Genomic DNA, 18023 nt, shown 5'->3' with positions numbered 1-18023 from the left:
GGTTTAAGCGAATGTTGCCTAGGAAAGGTCATGAAAAGGAAAGCGTTTGGATATTGTAAATATGTTAAAACAAGGGGAAACTATTAAGCACAAAGTGAGCAGCTTATAACTCAAGCACAAATCGTATGAATTATCAGGTTTGGTTTGATTTCGCCTTGGGAACATAGAGCTCACTCAGCTTGGCTTCATCGGTTATTACTGAAAATGTTTTGTTTTCATTTTGTTAACTTTTGCCGATAAGCTGCCAGCGCAAATGCGCAACACCTTTATAAGCGAATTGGTATCTCCGCTGCCAGCCCTCAACCCCAGATACGAATACATTTCAAATGCTTTGAATAACTTTTAAATTTGCTTAAACTGCCAAGCCCGCAACGCAATAAAAATAATACGAACAACATCAAGATCCCGCCGGATACACGTCCGACCTCACATATGCTAGTACAACCCAAAGGCTTAAATCGTAGTAAAAGAAGTGCTGAACTGTGCATAAAGCGCTTATAGACACGGAGATATGCGGCCACTGACATTCATTACGACATAAATTCGTTTAGTTGCTTGGACCGGGGTCTGGCACCAAGGACGAGGTAAGACGCAAATGCCAATGCCGACAGTGACTATTTCTTGGTCTCCATTTACAAGCTCCGTTGCTACACGCACGGCGCAAAAGGCCGTAAAGCAAGTGCGTCCTTGCCACAGGGATCCAAGAGATGAGAGTTGAGCCCTCACTATATAGTCGTAAGTCTGCAAGTTGCAACTTTGTACATATGTTTTCATGCAAATAAATTAACCATATACCCCGCCCGGTTGCAGTCTCCTCTGCCAGACAGCCACCTTGGGATGTGGCTGTGGCCCGGCAACCTGTGCAAGTATGTGTGTAATTTAATAAGTTAATAAATGAGTGAGGCCACGGTACGTTGCTGTCAGGGAAGGATGACGCTGAAGATGCTCTTCAAAGGCCAGATACTTGGGTGGAGCTGCACTGACTGAGTCCTGGAGACTGGCCTCCGAGGAACAATACAACCCGTCAACGTGTTAACCTCAGTTCCATCTGTCGGTGTATGTGCAAGTTTGACCTGCTACACAAATGACCATCAGGGCAAGTCAGCAGCTGCCCGGCTGCCTAAATCGACCTTGCAAGAAGAGTGGTGGAAATGGGGGGGATTCTGGATGGCCTTGCCACGTACGTCCTTAACGATTAAAACATTACACAACTTTACCTTATTGCCCATTTAAACGTCAGTTACGGCATGCACCCAAAGATACATACACCTATACAAGCACACCCATCCACACTCACCCACCCACTGCCCTAAAAACGTGCACACATGCCGACTTAAGTCGAGCAACGCTTCGCTGTCAACACCGTTGCAAGTACAATGACTTTAGGGTTTTGTAAACAAATAAAACAATTAAATTGGTTCCACTCTTCAGCCAAATCCTATTAACTGCAACCTAAAAGGAACTCCCTTCAACGCGTTTAAGTGTTAGTTTATACATAGCTCTTACCTGAGTGTGCGTCGCTGCCACTTTCATGCATACTTAATTTGTCAGCTTGGCACAGGTTTACACTCATTTCATAATACGTTAACTAACTAACTGTTGCGTCTCCCTCACCCCCTCTCCCACGGGAAGAACACGTCCTTGGGGGAGGCAGTTAGCTTCCTGTCTGCCGTTGACGCCCGATGAGAACGTGGGCGACGGAAGGTGGATAGGTCCGTGCAAGGGTGGCCTGCAGAATTTATAGTCACTCACATATGGGGCCGCATGGTGTTTTCATTTAAATTTTATAACGCCTTAAGACAGGTCGAAGTACCACCACTTTAGCAGTTGAGTTTGCATTGTAATTTAAATTGTGTATGTGCTCAAGGCTGTAACGCACATGTGGGAAGGGGGGCAACGCAACTCTAGTGTCGCGAAAGCTGCTTCCTAGCTAACAGTTTGTAAGTGTGGTAATTACAAAATTTTATGTGATTACTGCTTGTACACACACACATAGTCACGTGTGAGGACCGTATTACGAAAAGAACGAAAGCGTTAGCAAACCGCTCCAATGAGGAGGGAAAAGTACAAAAGCGCCTATTAGAATATTAATAGAATACTAAATAAAACGTCAGTTATGCCATCGCCCTCCATCCCTCCATACCCACTGCATTGTCCAAATTCCAGACACCTGCTTGTCGGATAGGATGAATCTGCCGCAGAGCGGACAAAATGGGGAGTTCGGTGACTAAACTTGAACCCATCCCATCACAATGCACCGCAGGCCAATTTAAAGGGTTCAGCTGGCGTATTCAATCTGTTGGCTGCTGAGCAGGCCATAAATGATGCATGAGCAATTGACGATGGCAAGTCCATTGAGGACAAAGGCCAACGATGCGTCTGCACTTGGATCCAGTCCGTGAAGTTGCGGATAGAGAAGCTTTTAAATTGAATTGGAAAGCGCGCGAGGTAACTTTCACTGCTCACAAAGCTTCCTGGCAGCGCTTGGCAAGCTCGTTTTCAGCTCAAAGCAGTCCTTGGATGAAAGAATAACTCAATTTAGCTGCCCGAGGAGTCATCGTGTGCCGTCGTACCTTTGGTCGGAAACTCCCACAACGACGACTATCACGACCGTAAGGACGAAGACAAAACCACGACCTCATCACTTGTCCCGGCTGGCCATGCAGGGCCTATGTCTGAGTCCGCGTTTGCGATGCCGTTGAAGTCCCGTCATCGTCACTCAGCCATCGTCGGCGTCGCTTAGACGCTCCCACAAAACACTTCAAACGTTCTACGGTTCAATTTAAGTGGTGCTAGAAGGCGTTAACCAACGAGCACTCGGCTTGAGTCCTCGTTTGAGCGCTTTGCTGTAAAAAGTGCGCACAATCCTAGCCGTCGAATTAAAAATCCGTATGTCCAACCAATTGCAGGGACAGACGTTGTTGTTTTTCCGCTTTTAGAACTCCATATCCTGGCATTTGTTTTCAGAATTTTCTTTTGAAATCATTTTAATTGTTTAATTGTTGTTTACGCATGTATTTATCTATCTGTACTTTCAGTATTACAATATATGATATATAAAGATTTCATACCTCCACTCCACACTTTATACATAAACATTATATTTCCTATCCGTGGTACAAAAATTAACAACAAATTAAAATTATTGCCTTTTTCAAAGCATTTGCAATTTGCTAATATAGATACACATACAAATACATTTGATTATTTATATATATTAATATATACGTATCAGTACTCTCGCACTTGAAAAATCCAACGGCAATTTTATATTCAACTGTATTAATATATGTATTTATATCCATATCCATGTTCGAACTTATTTACTCATATATATTTTTTGTTCATAATTATACTGGTATTCGTACTTGTGTACCTGTAATATTACATATGTATACGTTTAGGTATAAATAGCTCTTGTGGTTCATTGGATGATATTTCATTGTCTTCGTATTGTGCCTAATGCCAGCATGATGCATCTGATCATAATTATCATACAAACATTTTCTAAATAATAATATTCGTTGCAAGATTATCTACATGAATACAGTTAGGTTTACGGCCGAGTCAATTTGTATTTCAGTATGATGCAGTACAGAGTTATATGAAGAAGACAGTCTTATGTACAATATCTTAGGACTGCTTTGTGTAAATGGTTCTGCGTTTTTGTTAATCAATCATAATCCTCGATGGTTAAAGTTTTTGATTTGATAAGAAGGAGAATTATTAAAAATAAAAACTGTGCGAATATACATAAGACAGATATATAATATAGTTAACTCAAGAGGTGGAATTAATGTGCAACCATCATAAAAGACATAAAAATAACATATTTCATTAAAATTTTTACACGATCGTTTCCTCTTGCATCTATAGGATATATTCGCCTGATCACAAAGACTTTTAAACAAAATCGGTATAGACATAATAAAACAATTTGATATATTTCGTGTTAAAAACCTTTAACATTACGCTAGTCAACGGCCAGTATGAGACATATATGACAGCTATAAGAATTGGTCATTCGATTTTCGTCCAAAAGGTATAGGTCCGGAAATGGAATAAAAAACGTTAGCCAAAAAGCTGAGTTTTTAAACTAGATCTTCGTAAAATGTAATTGCAAAAGTTTTAAGCCTTAAGCTTTTAAGCAGAGCTAGCAATAGGTATGACAGCAGAAAGACGACTAGACTGATTAAGAATATGAATTATGAAAAAAGTGAAATATGGAAAATGAAAAGGGACGACTGCGCTGCACACTTTTGACGAAAATAATAATAACCTCCGCAAGGGTATACAAACTGCGCATATTCGGAAATATTTGAACTGATATATGTGACGACATGTGTTTGGCAAAAATTTGTAGCGATTTCTAACATGAAAAAAAATTTTTATTCTGAACCGATCCTTTAAAACCGATCCGAATTGGGTAGGCACACATTCACAGGGAAAAATGCATTTAACCTGGAAGTCTATACCATTTTATTTTAAAGGATTTTACGTCGCAATAACGACAATGTTGATATATTTATTACGAGACTGGCCTTTGGTGGTATTCTATGCTTGATTATAAATTTATTATTTTCTGTACTGCGTTAGTATTTACTTTGTTGATATAGTATGTATCTATATAGGACATGCCTATGCCTCTGAATTGCCATCTGTACTAGTAAACACAACATCCAAATGTCTAAGAAGCTCTTGATTTTGTTCTTTAAGTTTCGGTATAAACGATTATGGATGCAGATATATGCGTATGCATGATTAATCATATTTGTTTAAGTTTTTCTACTATGTAGTTAGGCATACCACTCTATGTTACAGTTAGAATATGAATAATTTAACATGAATGTGATGATTTCTGTGCATACAGCTAAAGTTATGGTAATGAGCAGTGAGCGATCTGTCCTTTTCATTGCCTTGAACCGCATACTTGTATACTGGGTTGTCCGGTAGCCTAGCTCCTTACTCTGTATCCAAACCGCCTTCATTTCGGGCATCGCTATCCAACGTGGACGTGCTGTCTTGCAATCACCTGCAGACGGTAGAGTCATCGCCCGCACATATCGAATGCGACGCTGCCAAAAAAAGCTTGCCGTTCGAGCACGCGCAGAGTTGGAAGACTCGGTGCATATGGTCCCGACTCTGGGCGGTACCCAGGATGGGAGGCTGGGCCGTTCGCAGGTTGGGCATAAGTATCTTCGAGGATTCCAAACGCAGCTGCATCGATAAGAGCACATAATTGGGCAAGTGATTTTGAAGTGAGCCCTTGCTGTGCCTACTACTACACCAATTTGTCTTTCAAATAATCATACTTACGCTCCCATCGAGGGCTCGGAACTTGACATCTTCCAGGGCCACAACTTCTATTCCTCCTGCCCGGGATTGCAAGTTGATGTCCTTGGCCGCCATCATCTCCAATTGGCGGGTTGGAGATTCGAGTCTGTAATTAAATCAGGACACAAGTTTTGCGATGCCGCCTTACTAAGTTAATGGGAAAAGCGTTTGCCCAGTCCCAGAGGAGTCCGCCGGAGGTGGATGACCAGAGTCTCAGAGATTGAACATGGTTACGAAGCCGTTTTCCCCGAACCTCAGCCTAATGAAACGGAAAGTCACTCAATTGCGTGGGTGCCGCCAATGGACCGCTGAATGGTGCCCAAAGAACAATTCAAATTTAAATTAAATTGCTGATATGACTACGCGTTGACATCGCCAACCAGCTCGTCAACTGAAATATGCGAGTGTGTATCTGGTGCCAGACAATCATGAAAATGAGCCAACAGGCAGTTATCACCAAATTTGTCAATGAAAATGTTATTACAAGCCGCCGATCCTGTTAATGGTTCATGCGTACACACGCGCTCACACGTACAGATGGGCGATGGATGGGCCTTTGCGCATAATGCAATGACTGCCTCCCAATCCCAGTCAAAGCCCCAATCTCAGTCCGAATCCCGTCCGGCGTTAGTCAAACGGGAAAAAGGTCTGGCCCCTTTGGCGCTTTTTAATTCACTGCCATCGCTTGTGTACATTCTGACAAATGTGTATAAATATTTTCACTTCCCAAGCCCGCGCTCAGTGAGCTGAATACCGACACCTTATGAAAAGGTTGGTGAGTGTTGATGGCGATGCAGGTAAGGGTGCAGTGCACCACCAGGCCACCATCTGTCCCACACTTGACTGTTGTTTGTGGGCGATATGAGGGACTGTCGGTAGTCTGACTGTTGTTTTGAATACCGCAAAGGTTACGTTGACAGAGGCGCACGAACGCAACTGAGTGTTTGTTTTTAATTTTTTATTTCTCAGATTTCCCCAACCGAAGAACGACTAATATGCGACCACAGTATACCATGCCCGTCCCTGCTCTGCTACGAATTCCTGCAAATTTATTACATTCATTGAATTTCAACACCGGACTACGAGTGGCTGCAGTAGATTGGCTTTCGATTTCATTTACTTTAATTGGTCATGGACTTGCCACTGGCATGTTTTCCGTACCTTGCCTCTTCAACGGTAGATCGTTCGGGCCAAATCGCAGTCCTCGGTTTTCAGGGTCTGGACCTCTAGCTATGGACGTGGCTCTGCACTTACCTCAACTCCCGACCTGGCTCGGCGCGCACATGCGGCGTCTGCACGGACTCCCGAAATACGGCGCCACCTTCGCCGTCGATCCGCAGGGCGTGCGCTCCGATTGTGACTTCATTTCGGTTTACGGAAAAAAGGCTGCGACCGTTGGTGTCGTTTATGCGAAATCCCGCAGACAGGCACTCGAACTTATCGTGTCCCAGAAATAAATGATTCTCAATCATACCATTCGGGTCACGTGTATTGATTGAAAAATTACGTGATGATTCTGTTGATGATGGCGACGATGGGCCGTGGAGTCGCACGAAAGTCGGAGAAATGGAAACGGAAGAAGATATGCGACATAAATGAGATAGATATTTACGGAGGATTGTTTTATAAAGGTAAGGGTAAGGGAAAATCAATTCAAATGTTTGTATAACAAATGCGGATAATTTCAGCAGTAATTGCAATATAAATTAGTAAACACACACCGCCAAACAGCCGCCACACATGATTATGCAAATACAAGAGGGTTCCTCTTAAAGATAGCACATAACAAGACGGCGGAAACGGAAATCAAACCTTTGGCTCCTCTCTCCCCTATTGTCTAAGCCCAGTGCGACGCGTCGCAGTCGAAACCATCTCTCTTGGCTATCAACTATCAACCATCGCTGTCACCTGGTTGGGCTGTCCTCCGCCATGACCCTCCACCGACTCACCCTCTCGGTCAGGATCCGTCGCCCATCGCACCAACTTCTCCGTCACACTCACTGTCCCAGCTTCCGCGCGTGTTTCTGTGGTTGCTTATCGCTGCGGGAAATGCTCTGCTTCTTGCAGTGCTGTTCCTGCTTTCCTTTTTGATAACATTTTCCTGGCGACAATGGACGAAGGTCCCTTGGAAATCGCATCAGTCTTCTTTGGTCGTGGTTTCATATGGTTTATCTGTAATTGTACATCTTGGTTGCTGTTCAATCGGCTGCCGTTTTAGATGGAGGAGCAGCCGCCCCGATCTTATTTGCCGACGCTAAGCGCCTCTGATTTCCTGCTCGCCTTCGTGGCCAAAATGTATGATATCTGTTGATTTATGTCTTAAGTTGCAACGGCAAGTCCCTAAACACCTGCCTGTGCACCGACCATCTATAAATTTGTAAGCTCAGTGCACCTGCCCTTAAGCACAAGACAACAAATGAGTCTGCTAACGCTTTTTAGAGGCTGCGTAAAAGCGGCAAGCCATTCAGCCAGTCATCGGAGGCAGCGCACGGCGACGTTCATGACTTTAACATTTGCGAGGAGGTTCAACAGTGGCAATGTCGTTTGGTTATTGTCCCTCACACCTGAAATGCTGAGCGATAGCTCCGGCGTGACCATGATTAAACGAACCGAGTGTAGAATGTGGGAACGTGAATGGTAAAAATTTATGAAATATGCAAAACACGCGGGCGTCGCACTAAGTAGACCCCATGGTGGGGATAGGAAGGGAAGGCGCAATGCTGAATGGGGTGGTGGCTGCGTGTATGACGGTGTTTGTTCGCACCTAATCGCCCTCGGAAACGCTCGAAGCGAGTAACGGGAACGCATTTCACACTCACCTATTGAGATGGGTTGACCGTGACGCGAACGGATTGTCGATGTGCGCAGCGTGTCCATGATTATTGCTTGTCCCGACAGCTGTATGCCACCGGGTACGATTTTAAGCTGACCCATGCCTTCCTAAAAGCGGCAAGCGAATAGTTAGTGGGGTCAATCTGGGACGGGGGGACGGAGTCTATGACGCAATTACCGTTGAGAACTCCATCACTTTGAGAATCCAGAGGGTAAGCACGAGGTTTGTGATAATAAGCAGCATTAGCAGCAACAGCAGAGTGTACAGGCACTTCTTTCGCCATCCAATGAGGCCTAAATACATCTCGATCCCCCCGACATATCCGTCTACGTTGGAGCTCCCAGGTGCGGCGCTGCGACCCCCTCTGTCGATTCGCCCATGACCTTGGCCGTGGCTGACCGTTGCCTTGACCGTCGTCGTTGTCACAGTCGTCATGGTACCTCCTCCCTTAGCCGGGGATAGGGCGTTTGGAGCTACACAGCCGCTTGCGGAGCCACTGCTACCGTTTCCGTTGCCGCTTGCTCCGCCGGTGCTGCTGGCTGTTATTGGGCCAGAACGGTGGCTGGTCTTAGGGGGTCGCTTGGCCGTAGTACCAACCGCTAATCGGTGTCTGCTATTCTCAGCGGAGCGGGCTTGCAGTGGCCGCGAGGTTGGCCCGAAGTCACTGATCTCACTACTGTCAGCAGCCAACATTGCTCATCAACTGCACAGCAGCTAGTAGCTGCATGAGGCGTTCATGATTGTTTGGTTTTCTTTATTCTGCAAAGAAACTAAATGTAACAAAATTCGTAGTTTCAATAAAAATTTTGAGAGCCACTTTCGAGCCTCGTATTGTGTGTGCCAAATTGAGCTGATGTCACAGTATGTATTTGGGAGCCTAAGCATTGGTAACCATGCATGGGTAACTCCTTTATGGAGTCCTCGTTTGTCAGAATGAACTGCAACATTTAAATATGCAGCATTCAAATATGCAGTAGGCTGCTGCAGTTACCCTTCATTGATAGCATCACGCATCCAGCTTCGCCTCACCTCCACCTGCAGCTTCAGCTCCGGTTGCAACTGTTACTACAAATGCACCAGTTGATGACTTTAGTGGCGTCAGCTGTTGGCGACTTCACACGTGGAGTCATTCAATTATGCACGCCTGCAGCTACATTTACGAAATGATGACGAATATGTGTGCTGCTTGGGCGAATTTACATGCAACAGCTATGAAACTAACGACAGGGTGGGTTCGGAGTATTTATTAAAGCATACTTTCAAAAGAAATCATAATAAATAAAATAAAAAGTTGTATATGAATATATTATAGACTTTTTGCTCATGATGCTTATAAATAAATAAATAGGTAGTTCTAGTGTTGCAAAATAATTATTTTCCAGCCAATCTGATGTTAAAGATAAATTGTAAATGTGGTTGTTTCGTGTTGCCTTTGCTACTTAAAAGGGTTAAGTATAATACCAAATGAAAAGGTAATTGTAAAGTAAATTCGGTTTCTCCGACTGACCAGGTCGATCAACGATGCTCGCGAGTTGTGAACCGTGTCTCTAATTAAGATTTATGGCGTTCATCGCGACACGTCGCTTCTTGATTATCTTGAGAACCAGTGGCATGAACTGTTTGATACAACAGTATAAATAACAACAAAAATGTATAAATAAATGAATAGATATTTTCGGTTCAGCATCTTATTATACCCTGGCAGAGGAAAGCATAATTTAGTCAAAAGTTTGAAATGCAGTGAAGGAGACTTTTACGACCCGGAGAGTCGATCTAGCCATGTTCGCTCTTTTATCTATACTACACCTCACATAGGGAAAATGTTGCTGAATATCGAAATGGTTTTTTTAAAACATATCGGACCTTACATTTTTTCTTGTTTTTCCTACGAAATTGTGCGTGGTACGCCTTGGTACGAATTATGTCTTAGTCCAACTTTTTCTCAAATCTACATATTTCGATATTCGAATGTTGAATGTTAGAATGTAGAATAGCTTTTACATGTGCTTACATACACACTCCCATAGTGCTCTCCGTCCTATCCGTTCCGTCAGCACGGACGGAATTTTGTTTATTTTTGTCATAATGTTTATACAGTCTGCGTCGGTAATTACTTCAATTGTTTACGTTCTAATTCAGTGTATTCTAAGTGGCGAGGAGCATAGAACAAAAAATTGAGAACAGGGAAGGCGTCTCCGTGAATAATTTAGGCAATTTAAGTTAAGGGATTGTGATTTGCACAAGAGCGGTCAATTTCGAAATAAAACAAATTTGAGGTGTGGCATCTGCCGACTTTTTTCCACACCAAATCCGTAGGGCAGCTGTTGGGCAATACCAAAAGCCCCTAGGGGCAGTTATCGGAGGGGAAGGTGGGCGGTAGTATTTGTCAGTTAAATGGAATTAGTTTAAACTGCAAACTACAAAGCGTACGGAAAAACAAAAGGGAATACATATTTGGGGTTTTTCGACTAAATGTAGAAAAGAGAAGGGTTAACACAGGCATTTAATGTTTTCAATCCTGCCCCAACATTTGAGTTAATAGCAAAGTCTCAGCAAATAAGCAGTTATCGGTAAAAACTTACACAGTGTGATATATATGTGAGTTGAGAAGGTTAATCTCAACTTGCTTTTTATTATTATTCTATAAAGTTAGTATAGAAAGATACAAAATATTTGACTGTCGGCTTTTTTCTTACGGCGTCACTTTTTCTCTGTCTGCTTCTGCTTCTGCTGCGTTTCTTCTTTTTCTCCTTCTGCCTCTGCTTCTGCTGAATTCCTCTTCTATAACTGCCCATTCTTCGATCATCCAAAAAATCCATAACGCGTTCTATACATTTCTGCTGCTGCTTTACTGCTCTACTGCTTTCTGCTTTTCGGCTGATGTACTGCTTATCCTGCGGCTTCTCTGCTGATATACTTCACAATCTTGCATATGTATATTTCTTTTTTGGAAACGCATTTATTGCAGGCCCACCGCGGTACCAATCAGGAAAGAGAGCAGCAGATGTAGCCATTTTCAACCGGCGTCTCCCCAACAATCTGAAAATTCGGCCAGTTTCGAAGAATCTCCGAGAACCGTTCAAGGGAGCTGAAGGTGATTTAGTGTCTGCAGACAGACGGTGAGTAAAAGCTCGCACCATATGACGCCGGGATCGGGAGTCGGCGGGTAGAAACGTAGTGAAATATAAACTACGCTGGGCACAAGCAGCACGTGCCGCACGTTACAGTAAAGTTGCCCATACAGATGCCGCTCACTTAATTTTGCTATTGCTGCCCCATGTTTTTATTACGACTTCTGTCACATCCATGCATATGTTGGCTGCAGATTTTCCGTTTACATTGTCTAATGTTCATGGGAAATTACTGCCTTCGCCGTGCGTATGCCGGATGTGTTGAGAAGCACGTAAGTTTTGCGGACGTTTGTTTAACTCGGTATAAGGATCAACCCAACCGATCGTGGTTGATATGGCCCAACTGGCAACTGGCCTGCTGCCGCCCATGGACATCTCACGCTCATTGCGCATTCATGAATAACAACTTATGTATATGTTTGATAGTTCTCTGCCATAAGTAGTTTCAAGCGGAATGGGCTTATGTCAAGGCAGGCACCGACCGATTTAGCAACCGCAGTTGCACAAACACAGACGGAGGCGGATCGGATGCCGTGAATAGAATCAGGTGCCGACCCATCTAGACGGCGCTCTTGATTTCACCCATTTATAGAAATGAACTCGTAAATGGAAAGTATTGCATTGTCTTGCTATTAAGTTATCAACGAAGTCAGACACACGACGGACGCAGACACGGGCGTAGACATGGCCGAAGACCCATATGTATATGTGGTTTGGGCCAAATGGGTTTTGTTACCAACCAGCAACGTGGGGTTGAGCAGGCTGTGCTACGGCACGTTCCTCGCAAGGGACTCGGACCCGGACCTAAATTCTCGTTCTGCACACTAAGTTGTAGTCCCAGTCGAAGTTGTGGCTTGGCATAACACTTCTCCTTCCAATTCAGACACAGCAGTTCCATATTTTGCAACAATTTCATGTTGTGTTTTGTGCGAAAGCTTGTAGTTGCCACTTTTAATGGCGTTTCGTCCGTTTTGGAAACAGCAGCGGCTACGCCAGCAGACAACACTTGTTGTCATTTTCATAGCTGTACTGTATATGTATATTGTTATGTCCTTGTTGCCGCCTGTAGGACATTTTTATTCCAATCATGCGTAAGTGGCGTAAGGGCAGTAATTCTCAACTTTTTTGCAATCATGTGGGAACAAACTAATACGAGCCTTTCAAACGGCTTGTAATTGGCACTGCTTCAGATCTTTTTGGGCCATACACAAACAAAATGAATACCACTTATTTAAATCAAATGGATAAAGACGTAGCTGCATTTTGCTGGTGACTTTAATCTTTTAATGGGACATCGATGCATGAGTTTATAGACATATACGTACTGTTACACTCGAATGCCTTTATTGCAAACTTAAACGGGGTTTTTAACAAATTTCACGTGAAACCTTGACAAAATACAATCAAAATGAAATTCGGAGCTATTGGTCTCTTGGCCTTATTACGAAACACTTAAATTTGAGACCGATCGAGGCGACGCGTTGACCTTCACAAGTTTAGTCTCCAGACATAAACAAAAGTTTCATAACTCAAAAGGCACAGCACGTGGCAATGAACAAAACACATACAACAAACACTCAAACATAATTTTTTAAACCGCTTGAATTTTGAAATCTGTCTTTGATTTAACGCTTAAGGAGCGCTGCCGTATGCGCGCACGAGAACCGTACTCGTACACGCCAGCACAACAACTAACGGCAGAATCACTAGCCGCAATATCAGCCATTTCGTTTGAGGCACAGCGCAGCTAGTCGCTGAGGCGGTTTCGTGTCCGCAAAGCTTTTGCCGAACGGTGCTTCCGACCAGTTTTCACTCAAACATCGGTTGGCTGTAGCTGGTTCCCCAGTCCCCACCGTTGAATCGTCCATGCTCGGCACCTCTCGAGTGGATACCGAGTGGCGCGGCCCTCGGAAAAGGCGAGTTGTTTACCTTTTGGCCGAAGCGAGCAACATGTGGCTTGCAGTAGCCACGTGTTGCTGCTTCTTTACTGTCGGCCTTGCCCTTCGAGTCATTCTGGGTTGACTCTAAAATATACGAAATTTTATCAACTAGGTGATCTTTTCTATTTTCGTTCGAAATCGCATTCGGGTCGACTCCAAGTAATCAAAGTTTTGGTAAAGATCTTAAAAAAAAATTTAAGAAACAGCAAAGTTCTAATTTTTTTTTTTATTTATTTTTTCGATTGTTTCTATGGGAGCTATATGCTATAGTCGTCCGATCCGACTCGTTCCGATTTATATACTACCTGCAATAGAAAGACAACGTTTGGGATAGTTTCATGCAGATAGCTTTAAAACTGAGAGACTAGTTTGCGTAGAAACGGACGGACAGACGGACGGACAGACGGACGGAAAGACGGACAGACGGACAGACGGACAGACGAACATGGCTAGATCTACTCTCCTAGTGATCCTGATCAAGAATATATATACTTTATAGGGTCGGAGATGTCGCCTTCACTGCATTGCAAACTTCTGACTGAAATTATAATACCCTCTGCAAGGGTATAACAAAAAAGGAAGCAAACTTAGGCAAGCTGAAGTTTATATACCCTTGCAGCTATTTCAAAAATTAAATATTAAATATATATGGTTAAAAACATTGAAGATATTACGATTTGCAGTTTAATTATTCGATAGTTCCTAGGCAGCAATATGATATCGTTTTCCAATTTTAACAAAATTAAAAGCGTAATTCTAAACTGTCAATTTATTAATAAGTCAAAAAGAATTTTTAAAAAAAATTACAAATAGATAAGTTAACTTATGTACTACCTGGAATAGAAAGACAACTTTTAGGAAAGTTTCATACAGATATCTTTAAAACTAAGAGACTAGTTTACGTAGAAACGGACGGACAGACGGACATCGCTAGATCGACTCTTATAGTGATTTTGATCAAGAATATATATACTTAATTGGGTCGTAAATGTCTCCTTCTTTGCGTTGCAAACTTTTGACTGAAATTATAATACACTCTGCAAGGGTATACAAATTTAAAAAAATTTAATTTTTTTATTTAAAAATTTTTTTTTAAATTATTTTTGACTTATAAATAACTTGACAGTTAAGAGCTTTTAATTTTATTAAAATCGGAAAATAATATCATATAGCTGACATAGGAACTATCAAATAATTGAGCTGCAAATCATCATAGCTTCTTCGCCTAAAGTGGAACTATCCTATCCCCCATCTAGGGAGTTTCATCCCTTTGCTTTCCCCAAACAAACGGAATTAAAATATTAAAACCATGTTCATCTTTGGCCAAAGTTCATATATCTTGAGCTTTCATTAGAAGCACGCTTGTAGGGCGGGGTAACTGCTGCCTGACAAACAAACTTGCGTTCTCGCTTACTTTTGCCTGCCAACATAACTCCGTATACACACACGCACACCGGCTCGGGTCCAGGCCCTGCTAATTGTCCCTGCCAATTGAGATGGAGCCGGAAAAGGATGTGGGATGGTCCTGGTCGGTTCAGTTCATGTGCCGAACACGTCTGGGCGGGGCTTTGGTCTACGATTGTTCCCAGGAGATCTGGCTCAGGGCGATCAAGTCAAAGAGTAAGTGCGGTCCTTATATAGGGCTGCCTTACCGTTGCACTTGCATACGCAGCAGCGCCAAAAAACAATAGAGTGTTAAAGAAGTGAAAAAAACCGCCCCGTTGTGTATTGTTAAAACCCTATTTTCAGCGGCTCTGCTGGAAGTGGGCGTGTGTGCCCAAAAAACCTTTGTAGCGCTTCACACACTCGAACAAATCTGAGAGGGAGTGTCCCGGGGTCCTGGTTAAAACTTAAGTAGGTATGCCCGTCCCAATACACCCACATCCCCAACCAACACACACGTTGCCGCACATATATACTGTGCTCCGGACTCCGGACTCCCTAACCAGGCTGGGTTTTTGGTCTTAGCTTTGGATGGTCGAAACAGATGTCGTCCTCATAGTTTTCGCCTGTCCCTTTATGCATTTATAATATCTTAACTTGTTTTCAACTGGATTTGGCTCTTTTATTTGGAAGCAGCATGGTCGTGCTGGAAAAATAATGAGCCTTTGCTTTTTCATAAGTAGTATGAGCCTCCCAAGAAAATATAATTTAAATCTAGGAGTCAACACAAAAGACACTTTTCCTTAAGAATTCAACTAAATAAATACACTTTTTGAAATGTTCTCCTTCGTCCCGCCGGCATTTTTATTGCAGCGTGTCCTTTTCAAAAAAAAAAGTGTGTTATGTATTAAAGATTGGGTAATCTCTAAAGTAGGGTTCGAGACTAGAAAGAAATTACAAATAGAGTTATTTACAAGAAAGGAAGCATACTTCGGCAAACCGAAGTTCATAAACCCTTGCACCTATTGCAAAAACTAAATATTTTTGAAAACATTAAAATTATGATTTACTTGCGTATATGTTTAAAAACATTGAAGCTATGATGATTTGCAGCTCAATTATTCGATAATTCCTATGGCAGCTATATAGTATCGTTATCCGATTTTAATAAAATAAAAAGCGTAAATCTGATCTGTCAAATTAATAATTAGTCAAAAAGATTTTCTAAAAAAAAATAATAAAATAAAAAAGTTAATAAAAAACAATTTTTTTTATATTTTTGTTGTTCCCGTGAAAGCTTTAAGTTATAGTCGTCCGATTTTTATGAAATTTGAACCGTAATTCTGAAATATTCAACCGTTACTATATGTCGAGGAACTGAGAGACTAGTTTGCGTAAAAACGAACAGATAGACAGACGAGACAGACAGACAGACAGATATAGAGACAGGGATAAATCATCTAGATCGGCTAGATCGACTCGGTTAACTACAATGTGATCAAAAATATATTTTATTATTTATTGCGTTACATATTTTATCCATTATTCCCGTTTACTCTTCAATTAACGGGTATATTTAACAGTTAAAACACTCCACTTCTATTTTCTCACAAAAGTGCGAATTTATAAATATAATTTCGTTGCTTTTTTTGTACATTGTAACATACATCAACATTATCATATTTTGTGGGAACACTGGCTTTTCTTTTGTAAACTCATAACTGTCTGAGAACCGCAAATCCCCAAAAAAATCTACAATTTGTGATTATTTGAAGATTGTTGATTTGTCCTAAAAAAACACTCAGTGGCAGTGGGCAGCGGTCACGCATCCGCGAACGTTAGCCTACTTCTTAGTCTTTGTCTGCGGCCTCGTTATCATCAACATGGGGTTGCAACTCCGCGGGATGGAGAGCAAAGCCAGAAAACTTTGGCCGTATGCTATTTGAGCAAGTTAAGTAGACAAACTTATCCCGTCTTAGTTGCTTTGACCTTTTTATACCCTTGCAGAGGGTATTATAATTTCAGTCAGAAGTTTGCAACGCAGTGAAGGAAACATCTCCGACCCAATAAAGAATATATATTCTTGATCAGTATCACTAGGCGAGTCGATCTAGCCATTTCCGCCTGTCCGTCTGTCCGTCCGTATATACGCAAACTAGTCTCTCAGTTTTAAAGCTATCTGCATGAAACTTTCCCAAAAGCTGTCTTTCTATTGCAGGTAGTATATAAGTCGGAACGAGCCGGATCGAACGACTATAGCATATAGCTCCCATAGGAACAATCGAAAAAATAAATAAAAAAATTATAATTTTGCTGTTTTTAAGTAAAAATCAAGTCAAAATCGGGCGACTATATCATATAGCTCCCATAGAAATAATAAAAATATATAAAATAACTATACAATAATTGAGCTTAAAATCATCATAGCTTCAATGTTTTTAGACATACATACGCAAGTAAATCATAATTTTAATGTTTTAAAAAATATTAAATTTTTGCAATAGCTGCAAGGGTACATGAACTTCGGCTTGCCGAAGCTTGCTTCCTTTTCTTGTTCTTTTTTGTGTGTGGCAAGTTTGCTTGGAAATGCGTAACGGGTAGTCGAAGCAAAGGCATAGGATATTGACTAAGTTGCTTTTTACTGGCTCCTTCTAGGTTAGGTTTGCAAATGTAAGGCTACACAATCCACGGTCCGATGTTCCACTGTCCCATTGCTGCGGCAAAAGTTTGCTTCATCGCTTCATCAATTCTCTTTGGCTTTGACTTGTCCTAGACAAAACACACACACACACACACACACACACGACTCCCACGCACGCTCAATTCTACTTGCGTCTACTTTGGCTTAATCGCACATAAGCGGTGAGTTTTTTTTTTTGTGTACTTAAGAAACCACTTAAGAAGTCGTTAAATAATCAATGAATAAAGATTCAGACAAGAAAGGCGTGCCTTTTCGCTGTGTTTCTTCTTGCCGTCGCAAAAATTGTCATAAATAAATAAGTAAGTCGTGGCAGCAAAGGCTTGCACTCGGCCTGCTTGTCATTGTGCGATGTCTCTGTAAAATAGTCAGACCCACCACATTCATGCAGATAATTTCTGGATTGTCGGCTGGAAGAGTACAATCGTTTTTGAATCAATGTGAGGGAAAAACAAAAAACAAAAACTTTTCTAGGAGGGAAAACCGTCAGAGAAAATTTTTTTAGTGAAACCTGAGTCGGGTAATTGAGCGAAAACGAAGGCAGAATTGTTTATGCAGTCGCATATGAGTACACGGGGGAAAACTAGCATTTCGAAGTTACAAGTTTAAAATATTTTTTTCGGCAATCGGATTCTTAATTTAGAGTGGTTTGTATTGACAAACGTATTTACATAAAAAACATAAACAATGGTAACGGGTCCTTA

At 42.0% G+C, this 18023-nt stretch overlaps 1 protein-coding gene and 1 long non-coding RNA gene across 5 annotated transcripts; one reads left to right on the top strand and one right to left on the bottom strand.

The window, feature by feature from the left end:
* Positions 1–348: 348 nt before the first annotated feature.
* Positions 349–1174, top strand: LOC121466852. 2 transcript variants are annotated; one of them, XR_005977017.1, is made up of 4 exons: positions 349–584; positions 640–735; positions 811–866; positions 925–1174. It is a non-coding gene; the product is annotated as an uncharacterized LOC121466852 (long non-coding RNA). The 2 variants fall into 2 exon arrangements; XR_005977016.1 differs by having other exon boundaries at positions 811–1174.
* Positions 1175–3530: 2356 nt separating this feature from the next.
* On the bottom strand, positions 3531–13022 carry LOC108145246 (delta-sarcoglycan-like). 3 transcript variants are annotated; one of them, XM_017270518.2, is made up of 6 exons: positions 10864–13022; positions 8345–8937; positions 8154–8274; positions 6589–6850; positions 5317–5440; positions 3531–5217 (listed from the first exon to the last, which is right to left on the bottom strand). In XM_017270518.2, the coding sequence occupies exons 2-6, from the start codon at positions 8858–8860 to the stop codon at positions 5029–5031; spliced, it is 1212 nt and encodes a 403-aa protein (XP_017126007.2). In that variant the 5' UTR covers positions 8861–8937; positions 10864–13022; the 3' UTR covers positions 3531–5028. The 3 variants fall into 3 exon arrangements, with proteins under 3 accessions (XP_017126007.2, XP_017126009.2, XP_017126008.2); XM_017270520.2 differs by having other exon boundaries at positions 12624–13021; XM_017270519.2 differs by having other exon boundaries at positions 8345–8926; positions 12624–13021.
* Between the last annotated feature and the right edge of the window lie 5001 nt (positions 13023–18023).

Source organism: Drosophila elegans, unplaced genomic scaffold (genome assembly GCF_018152505.1).
Source record: "Drosophila elegans isolate 14027-0461.03 unplaced genomic scaffold, ASM1815250v1 contig_183, whole genome shotgun sequence".
Lineage (NCBI taxonomy): Eukaryota > Metazoa > Arthropoda > Insecta > Diptera > Drosophilidae > Drosophila > Drosophila elegans.
This window is presented reverse-complemented; position numbering and strand designations above follow the sequence as displayed.

Bases quoted from the DNA above. Each gene is read 5' to 3' on its own strand.
- LOC108145246 (XM_017270518.2), bottom strand. From the start codon at position 8,860: ATGTTGGCTGCTGACAGTAGTGAGATCAGTGACTTCGGGCCAACCTCG. The intron at 8,275-8,344 runs GTAATTGCGTCA...TGCCGCTTTTAG, and splicing joins AAGTGATGGAGTTCTCAACG to GAAGGCATGGGTCAGCTTAA. The intron at 6,851-8,153 runs GTGAGTGTGAAA...CATCATCAACAG, and splicing joins CGGTCAACCCATCTCAATAG to AATCATCACGTAATTTTTCA.